This window comes from Berghia stephanieae, chromosome 2 (genome assembly GCF_034508935.2).
Source record: "Berghia stephanieae isolate SIO BIC M18660-M18661 chromosome 2, UCSD_Bste_1.3, whole genome shotgun sequence".
Classification (NCBI taxonomy): Eukaryota; Metazoa; Mollusca; class Gastropoda; order Nudibranchia; family Aeolidiidae; genus Berghia; species Berghia stephanieae.
This window is the reverse complement of record NC_088361.1, coordinates 53,389,466-53,400,203: the sequence shown is the minus strand read 5'-3', so window position 1 is coordinate 53,400,203 and position 10,738 is coordinate 53,389,466. Positions and strand designations below refer to the sequence as shown.

The following is a 10,738-nucleotide window of genomic DNA, read 5'->3' as shown; positions in this document are numbered from 1 at the left end:
TCTCCTCTCTCTCTCTCTCTCTCTCTCCTCCCCTCTCTCTCTCTCTCTCTTTTTTTTTTTTTTTTTTTTTTTTTCCTTTCTCTTTTTCTCTATCTATCTCTTTCCCTAGTGGTACCTCAAAGCCTAGGCAGAGGGGTCTGACCCAGGGCAACCACAACCTTGGTCTGACCACAAGGTGAACACCGCTTTGGCGGAGAACAATAAAACAACCTCCTAACTGGGAAGGGAGGAGCAATACAGCGACCACTCTTGTCTGGTCGGAACAAACACTGGGTCAATCGGTAAAGGAGTAGGAGCAACGCGATGGTGGGACCAAAGTAAAATGCCCTCTCCACCTCGGCGCTCCAATGAGGATCAGTCTTGGTTACCTCTATTCTTTTGGATCATGACCGCCCATGGTAGAGAATCATCATCATTATTTACTTTCTTTTTAAAAAAATATTATTCAAAAGAACAATATTTAAGCATGAGGTGTTTCGCAATGTGCATCTTTACCATTGACATCCGCATTTGGGGGGGGGGGGGGTAGTCATTTGTCCACAATATGGTTGGGAGGGGGGGGGGGGGTTCTAAAATTATGGTCAAAATGTGTCCAATTGGTTTGTGAACGGCCTCTTTTCTGAAATTGGATTCAAACCCACTCTCACGTGAGATGACTGCACCCTGAATGTTAGACGTCTACGTCTTTTAAAATTGTATAAACTGTTAGTCCTTCCTGGCTGGTTATACTGGTAAAGTATAAACAAAAGCAAACCTGTAAAGTATTATATTTTGAGGGGTGTCGACTCAAGCAGGAACTAAATATACTTTCAGTGTTTGATAATAGATCTATATTATGTCTGTTTGACAGAAAAAAAATCAAGACATACAACCTAACCTGCCCACTGATGATAGAAAACGGGCTGTTCTGTACTGCAAACATAACTTATGCAAAAAAAAATAAAAAAATTTATGTAATAAAAATGACAGTACCGTAAAAATCGCTAAGAGAATTTACATTAATTGTTTGTTAATTTTAGTTTTAGCTTTAGATCTAAATATGTTAAATGAAATTAATTTTGCTTTCATTCACAGCCTCTAGATCTGCACATCTAAATATCGGGAGAAATGATATGTGAAGTTTTGTGAATACTGCAAAAAGGTGATAATCTATAACTATGCGGATAATTGAACAGAATCGCATCAACGCCGTAAAAATAGCCATGAGAACCGTCTTTACGGGACTGTAAAAATAGCCCCGAAAACCATCTTTACGGGACTGTAAAAATAGCCCCGAGAACCATCTTTACGGGACTGTAAAAATAGCCCCGAGAACCATCTTTACGGGACTGTAAAAATAGCCACTACGTAGATAAAAACAAAACTTGAAATGTAGTCATGATCATGCTAGTACGGATCTGATTTTTAAAAATTATTGCGACTTGATTTGATTTCACATTTTGTAATCACACCCTTTACTCTTCTGGTTCCAAACACCTTGGAAGTATTTATATAACCAGTCCTTCAGCGAACTAATGAATAGGTTGCATGTTGAATCATAATTTTAGTAACAGGTTGTGTATAGACAGACTCTTGAGATTACAGGACATAAAAGAGTGAGGATGGATGGATGATCTTTATTGATGAACAGCATATTTTTAGACTAGAAAATAAGATGCTATCGCTCTGGAATTCATGAGCATTTTGACTTTAATTGTATTTTTTTGGTTTGTCTCAGGATAAACTAATTGGAAGGTTTTAAGGTAAAATTATGTCAGAGGCTGGTAAATGCCATCAATCGCTCAGTTCTATTCTCAGTTTATTGATTCCTAACAATAACATTCATTAACCCCCTCCCCACCAATACAGATATCAGGGGCAATTATTGAATTGTTGGAAAATGTATACATTCTTTGAAATCTATTGCTGGAAAAGAGTAGGTAAGTCCAGAACTTTCTTTACGCATTCTATTATTTGTCCATCTTTAATTTCTATTTTCTTTTCCAGTTTTGTGACCCATTTGATGAAAAGGATCAAGAAGGGTCCAGTAAGGAACATTTCTATCAAGCTTCAAGAGGAAGAAAGAGAACGTAGAGATAACTACGTTCCAGAGGTAATTAAGTCAAATGTTGTGTGATATTCATCCAGTTTTCTAGATAGAGAAATAATGTAGGCCATGGTAATAATACTGACAAATGCGCTTTACGCATTGTCTACTGATAGTACTGGTCTGCTCACAGCCAAAGCTTGATACGCGGGTGGTTGGATGGGAGCATCACCCTTGAATCATATACCTATGATGTTCGCATGGGTGTACGATCCGATAGTGATGTCGTTTCTTCTTCTCTTTACTAGTCTATCCTGTTTCTTTGGTTTGTGATTGTATTTTTGACAGGGGATTTTTTAAATTTTTTTTCTGTAAATCTTCTGCCTGTTTGTTCTTGGTTATTTATAATTTAGCTTATGATATCTTTAGGTTATGATTTTGATTGACATTTGTACTATTTTTGTTAGATTGCTCGTTTTTTTGTTTCAGCGGTCTCTCATATAACCTCAATTGTGTTGGAAGAGACCTAAAGCAACAAACAAAAAAAACAAAAAAAGAAAAAGAAAAAAAAAAGCTCGATACACTCTACGGGGCCTTTAGTTTTTTTCTCTATATAACAGTACAGCTGTCGTGAGGCTGTAATGATATGCAGATGTCGGTGACAATCAAAGGCATTCCTTTCTCGTCTTTCCCCCAATCGTTTCCCCATCGGGTGGGGAAGTGACGTCACTTTTACGTCATCAAAGAAATTCCTTAACTGACCGGCTCACCAGTAAGACGACCGTTCTCCGGGCTATGTTGTCTTTAAAGTAATGGATACGGTTAAGATACTGCTATTTACTACGAAGATAATTTTTCCCACACAAAAACGGTCAAATTTCACCCATATCCACAAGTTGCAGCTTGAAAAGGAAAGGCAACTAGGAGAATACTGCTATTTTGCTAGGAAGAAGTGTCAAGAAGTCGTATTTGGTGTGTGAGTAGTGCTGCCAGATGGCCATGTGTATGATCAAAATTGACACACAGAGAATCGCATATATATTATAGATTAAAATTTTCTTTTTAAAAAAAAAAAAAAAAAAAGTCTTTTCCTAGGTTAGTCCATAAAAAATCAAAATCGATGTCTTTTAAGGAGGTCAAAGTGTTTGAACTGTTTGGCCACATGAGGTTCTATTTGGTCACTTTTGCAGTCTAAATTGGCTTCGAAGAACTCTGGCCATCTGGCATCCCTGTTTGTGAGAACAGAAGTATAAAACAATCTGCATTTTTGCCACTTTAGTTTGTAAACTTCCACAGCAAGCTGTTGTGTATCATTCGTTTTTAAATGGAATTATTATAATTGATAGATTTCAGTGGATTACACGATGTGCAACTGGGCTCATGGTAGTCATTATCACGTCAATATGCTTTGACTTTGATTCCTAACATGTTACAGTTACATGTTCTTGAAGTGAGTTAAAATTACAGGATCAAATAAAAATATATAGAAATACATGTCGCAAAACCAAAGCATAATAATAATATTACTATAACTGCCCTGAGTCGGAACTAATCATGGTCATAGTGAGAGCCATAGAAAATAGAACAATTAAATTGAAATTAATTCATTATTTGTGATGGATCACTACAGAAATGGTGAGTCTTGACCAAATAAAATCCGAAACTTTTGTGTACATGAACCTTGTAACACACACTTTTGAACACAAAACCACCCCCTCCCCCATACACCCCACCTCCCTTCCCAACGCAACATACATTCTCAATACGAAGTGAACTAGTGAGGTGGAGTCTACATTCATTGTGATTTGTTTGGGTAATTAAAAAATTAATCTCCTTCCTCTGCTACCCCCCTCTCTCTCACTCACACATACACACACTCACATTCACTAATTGACACAATGAAAATCATAAATTACGCAATGACAGATCAAAATGCAGCGTGCACTTTGTTGGCTTTGTCTATCTTGCCCTCCTCTTCTCCCAAACCTCTCACCTCCTCTTGACTTGAATATGCGGATGACTGGGTTTTTATTGACTTATCATGAGTAATTAATGGTCAATATACTAAATAGCTGGTGTCTGGAAACTGAATGTCAATAATGGCATTTTTCAGAACTTAGTTTTTGTTCTCTACCTATTTCTCTGTCCGCAGTCTATGTTGGTCAATATGATATCTATTTATTCTCTCTCTCTCTCTGTGTGTGTCTGTCTGTCTGTCTCTCCCATTTTATTGTGAGAAAAATAGACGGGGGGAAAAGCATGGAGGGAGGTCGAGAAAGAAAGAGAGAGGGGATTATTTGATCTGATATGACGGAGAATACACGTACGAAATACTATTAAAGAGAGAGAGAGAGAGAGAGGATTATTTGATTTGATATATGACTGAGAATACATGTACGAAATACTAATAAATAGAGAGAGACACAGAGAGAGAGAGAGAGAGAGGATTATTTGATTTGATATGACGGAGAACACACATACGAAATACTATCAAAGAGAGAGAGAGAGAGCTATGAAGAAATTGTTGTGGATGAGAACAATAAAGAGAGGAATAAGCAAACAAATGAATTGTGTGGATGAATAGATAGATACATAATAAATATAAACATAGATATGAAGGTAGATTGATTGAGTTTGTCGGTAGATAGATGGATGGATGTATGTATGAAGGAAAAGATGGACAAAATGATGAAAAGGTGAAAGATAAAGAGAAATATAGATTCATAGACAGATAGATAGATAGATAGAAAAGTGGATGAGAGAGATGTAGTACCATATACCTGTCCCAACAACGATCAGGCCCTGTGACTAAAACCACCCCACTCTCTCTCTCTTTCTCTCTCTCTCTCTCTCTCTCTCTCTCTCTCCTTCTCCTCTCTCTCTCTCCTCTCTTTGTTTCTGTGTTTCCTTACTCTCTCTCTTCTCTCTCCCTCTGTCTCTTTTTCCTTCTCCTCTCTCTCTCTCTCTCTCTCTCTCTCTCTCTCTCTCTTTTCTCTCCTCCCCTCTCTCTCTCTCTCTCTCTCTCTCTCTCTCTCTCTCTCATATTTATCAATTCTGGGAATCTATAACATCTAAAGATGGATGAAAAGAAGAATGAGGAGGAAGAGGTGGAGAAGTGGGAGTTGGAAGATAAAGAGAGAATAATAATGAAAACTATATAGAGACATAAATAGATAGATAGATAAATACATAGATAGATAGATATATAGAGACATACAGACATACAAATTGATGGATAAATACAACCAAATATAACATCTTGCACTGTATATATTTGTCCCGATGGTTTTCTGCCATTGTTTTGCTCAAGCGAGCTATCTGTTTACTATTCATTTAGATTCTTTGGATATTTCCGCTTTTACGAAGAGTTTCAGTCAATTTTTATAGAGCTCATTTACAGGTCTACTGAATAATATCTATGATGATAAAGATGATGATGATCATCATGCTTATTACTAGTACTATATCATGGACCAAGGGTGGGAACCACACTTTTGATTCCCTCAAACTCGGCTCAATTGAAGATACTTATAAGACATGAGGAAAGCCAAATTTTCAGTTCAGAATATGGATATTTTAATTTTTTTACAATTTTTTTTTGAAATTTTGTCTCAAAAAGTGTCAAAATCAAATTTGCTCGTGGGTCCATTTTTGAGAGGCTATAACTTTTTTATAAATCAAGTTAACTCTCTCAAATTTGGTAATCCTGTACAACTTTTAATATAGATTAGATTACAATTATTTGAAGGAAAATGAAAACAATTGTCAACTTTTGGAGTTATATGGCTCCCCGTAAAAAATGAATTTATTCAATATTTTTTTCATGACTAACCCCTGACCCTCGACCGTTGTATAAACGTAACACACCATTCCGACCCCAATACCGCGGCGGTGGTTTTAATGTGACACACCTTTTCCAAGTTGCGTGTCAGTTGTAAAAACGTAACACAGACCTGACCTTGATTCAGTAAAAATTCCATTGTGTTCTTTATGAAATAAAAGCCGAAGTTTGATTGGTTTCATCCAATCAGCAAACAGTTTATTTATGCTGTTTTGGTTGAGTATGAAGCTAGTTATTGACGTATGAAATGACGTGATCAAACCCGAGTGACGCTATATCTTAGCTACGTCATTCAATCTTGCTAGGCAAGCACTGGGAAGCGGTTGTTATTTCCGGTTGTCCCCAATGCGGTACTAAAGTTAATCTTTCATTTTTGGTCATTGATGATTTGTATTTTAATAAATAACATATGGTCCAACATAATATAGCAAAAATATGGGTCTGGTACTATAATTTTTCGAACAATAACGCATAGCGTAATGCAATGTGCACCAAAATCGCAAATTTTTGACAACCTCAAGGCTCAAAACTGTCAAAGATGTTGGCTGGGATTTTTTTTTCAAAATTTGATATTTTGTGCATATACACTATTTCTATTGGCGCATTGAAGTTTTCCTTGTATTTCAAAGTGCAAATAACCTAAGTATCTCAGTCTTATGTTACAAAGGGCATACCTCAATAAAGTATTTAAACCCCCAAAATCAACTTATATTACACTACACAGATAACAGACAAAGCTTAAAATATTTGGCTTATGACAAACTGTTAAAAGCTAATAGATTCAATGAGTGGTGTCTAAAGTTCCTGTGATCCAAAGTTCGTGTCTCTAGGTAGACAAACTCAGTACCTTCTGGTTATGAAGCAAAGACTTAAACAGTGTGTCATGCTGCACTGCCAATATATTCGGGCTGCTTTATACATTCTTAATTGCCACATTTGTCATCTTGAATGAAATGGCTTTCAATGACATATCTATTTATCTTTCGTTCAATTTCTTTTCCACTAGGTTTCTGCCTTGGACCGTGACATCCTGGAAGTTGACCCTGATACAAAGGACATGTTAAAGGCTATGGTGAGTAAATTATGTACTTAATGGCGTGTTATTGGGTTAGAGTTCAGTTCGAATTGATATATTCACTTCTCTCTTATAGTAGTGAAATCTTTTCTAAAAGGTTAGATGCACTGACAGCTCTATTCTGCCTCCTTGTGTCATGTTATTGCTTTAAAACATTTTTAAAAAATGGGGCTTAAATTAGATGTTCAATATTTTCCTTCTTTATCACCATCATCACTGTTCAAAGGAGCTGCATTTTCCAAATATGCACTTGTTCATTAAAAAAGTAATTACATCCGAGAGATACATTTTGATTTGAACCTTAATTTGAATGGTTTTAAATCCTAATTAACCATTTTATATATAATATAGGTAGATTTTATTTTATGTAGCTCAAATGTATCTACCATTCAATGTAGGGTTAGTTTGTACATACTCTTTCTTTTTTAATGCATTCTCAAAGTTGGTCGATATCAAATATCTCCCTTTTGAAAAACAAAACCACTTCTTGGCGGCTTTGATTGAAGGCAATTAATGTCAGGTCTAAATGAGTTCAGCTGATTTAATTATTGTATTGTTAGATTTTTAGCCCTTTATCCAGGGTGGCGATCTTCCACATTTAAGGCTGCCAATTGTACGCCAAAAAAGCAAATAATATGTATGCTTATTTTTCTACTTTGTAAGATTGTATGTTTAATATATACAGGCCTGTAAATCTTCCGACTATTGTCGGAATTTCCGACATTACGATTTTGCTCTGTATATTCTGTAAAGTGCTAATTTTTTTTTTAATAAATAAATTAATAGTACAAATAAAATTTGTAACGTCAAAGAGCAGAACCAACAAAAGAGAAAATAAAAGTTTTACTTCGTTCCTTGAAAAATCCAAATTTTATTCCGCTTCGAATGCCGACTTCGAAAAATATAGAATCTTTTTATTTGTCGCATAAAAGATAAGCAAAACTCAAAACTAGACCATCTATCAGTTAGCTATATTATTATGCAACCTACACATTCCACTAGAGGCATGTGTATTCACTGCCTGTCTACTGTGCCACAGGCAGCGAGAGAGGGTCGTCGCAAGTTCACGCGAGTCGTCTAACACACATCTAGTCAGTAAATAACTAGCAAGCATTGCGTGTGTCGGACGGACAGGGCTGTTTCTCTCTATTTATACCGACACACATGTTTTTCCCCGTCTCTTATTCCCATGGTGTCTTAGTTTCCGTCTCATTGTTAACCGTAAGAAATAATTGGGATTTTATTTGGTACCATAATATGAGGTCCTCTATAACTGAGTTGGGGAAAGTAACAGGACTGACTAGTCAATTGACATGTCATATCTGTGTTGTGTTTCAGTGCTGGTGGTTTTCCTCGGATCCGCGGAAATCCGCGATTTTGGAGTCCAGAGGATGAATTTCCTCCTTTTAAAAATTACATTTTCCTGAAACAATGTGCTAGCAATGAGAGAGTTGATGTGTGGTGGAACATACAGGTGCAGTTTCCCACTCTCCAGAAGTTAGCTAGAGTATCAATGATAGTCTATCATCTCAATTGCTCTAAAAGTGGGGTTTAGTTCAGTAAAAATGGTGCTTAAAGGCAATCGTTCAACATTTTCCTACTTTTTCACTTTTTGTCACCATCAGCACTGGTGTTTATTAACTAATCCCTATTTTTGTCCTGTTGGTCTATTTCCACGTGTTCAAAAAGTTCAGACAATTTATTTCACCAATCATTTACAGGCCTGTATATAGCTGTTTTAATTCTGTTTCTCATAGGGTTTCTTAGCATTCTTCTACAATATATTTTTCCATCTTTATTTGCTTGTATCGCAATACTTTCCCTGTGTTTCATCCGTTGGGTTTTGCCAAATCACCTCACAATTGGGAAACTCTTGTTATTCGAGAAAATTGTTTATGATAGCGATCAGTGGTGTTGAGCTGGGGGAAATTTTTCCATCTTGCACAGGGAGGTTGTCAAATGGGGGCAAAACTTTGTTCATTTTCGCAATCAGTTTTGGTTATACAGAGAGTCAAAATCGAGGAATTTACTTTGGGGGGATCCGAGGTGTATCATCTTAAAACAACCTTTTGTCTCATAGATGTATATTCAAGGCGTCATAGTCTTGTATCTTTACAGTTGCTTTTGGGACAAATTTGGTATCAAGTATATCAATAGGAATTGTTCTATTTATTGCAAAGTGCCATTAGCTTGATAAAAGTGGAACATTAGTGTTAAAAACATACTTTTCCCCCCACACTTTCCGTATTATTTTTATTTTTTTTTCTATTTCCTTTCTTTTTGTTTTATTTGTTCATGCTGAGTTTATATGTCGGAACTAAACTTCTCAAAGGTGGGTGGTATGGGGTTTTATACAGTCGAGAACGGATATATCGATATCGTTGGTACAACGGTAAAATGGCGATATAAATGTGATGTCGATATATCAGTCATTATAAAAATTGAATGGGAAACAGACAAAATTATACGGGGAAATAACAAGGGAAGTCAATCTTGATGATGTGGTGCCCTTTAGAAGTACCGATTTTGAAATTTATTACGATTCATTTTATATGACTTTAATTAATATTGTGGTCCATCTCCGAAGTCCAAGATAGAGTTAAGGACCCTTTCCTCAGTGCTGGCAAGGACCTCAAATAAGGAAGCGTCCTCATGAAGTTGCTATGAAAAACAGTGGAGGGTCTTTATAGCAGCAATGGCGTCTTCAAAAATTAACTATTGTCGAGTGGCATCGAGACTGAGTACCAGTAATAGTCGCATGGTTCATGTCCATAATATTGAGACCGATAAGCTGAGAATTGGCTATGCATTATATATTATAGGGAGGTCTGTCTCATTTACCGACACTCAGTCTCGGTTCCAGACCGGGATTGGCTGGGCTGCTTGCGAAGACAGGTAGACAGATTGCATGTAGTGGGTAATGTAGGGAGCATTTCTCATTCGCATATCTGCTGTTGAAATCCAAGAATATTGATGCCGGGAATTCCCATTGTCTGTATCAGTACAGGGATATGATGGCTTGGCCCATGACTATGCTTGACTGCTGACATCGCGATTCTGATCAAGATTCGTTGGATGTTATTGGACAATAATCTTGGTTTTTCGTTGACTTATTTTACAGGGTCTCTCTGCATTTTCATTGACTTGTTTTACTTCACTGCAGGATATCTTGACTGCTAAGATATTTTAAAGATAAATTATTGCCGGTATCAGTGGTTCGCGTGGTGATCATTCTTTACCATTGTTATATAGGGGGGGGGGGGGGGACTTTGATGTCATGTCGATATATCCGTTCTATACTGTGATTTTTTTTATTAACATCAGACTTATACTATTCGTTCTGATTACTATGGTTCAATATAAGAATGATTTGAACAATTTCAGTGATAATACTGTGTCTTGTTTCTCTTTCAGGACTTTGGTGCCCTCCCTGTCCAAGTCATTGCTCCAGTTGTAGCTGCCAACTTTGGAGGACGTACAAATCAAATGGGTGGAGGCAGAAATTAAATAAAATTATTATGTTGTATGTTTTTTATTCTCTTTGTCAGTTATTTACCTGTTTCATGTACATATGTTTTAACCGTTTGTACCCTGTCAAATGTGTTAGGGTTTGGGTGGGACCTTTTGTTTTCCCATAGGTAAAGATCTGAAATAGTATGTAGGAAACTGTGCCAGTTATACAAGTAAATAATCAGCCTGTCTTGACCGGGGATCCTGACCTCCCGTAGTGGGCAGGGAGGCACATACTGTGTCTTCTATCCCCTTATAGATAGTTTGAAGATGACGTCACTCAGGT

General features: G+C 36.7%; 1 protein-coding gene across 2 annotated transcripts in view; it reads left to right on the top strand.

Moving 5' to 3' along the window:
• The window catches only part of LOC144965150 (small ribosomal subunit protein eS17-like), a 17,453-nt gene extending 6,985 nt beyond the window's left edge, over positions 1-10,468 (top strand). For both annotated transcript variants that reach the window (XM_078900144.1, XM_078900145.1), the window contains exons 3-5: positions 1,987-2,092; positions 6,874-6,939; positions 10,357-10,468. In XM_078900144.1, coding sequence (XP_078756270.1) covers positions 1,987-2,092; positions 6,874-6,939; positions 10,357-10,449 — 265 coding nt within the window. In that variant the 3' untranslated portion in view covers positions 10,450-10,468. The remainder of the gene's footprint in view (positions 1-1,986; positions 2,093-6,873; positions 6,940-10,356) is intronic.
• The last annotated feature ends 270 nt before the right edge of the window (positions 10,469-10,738 follow it).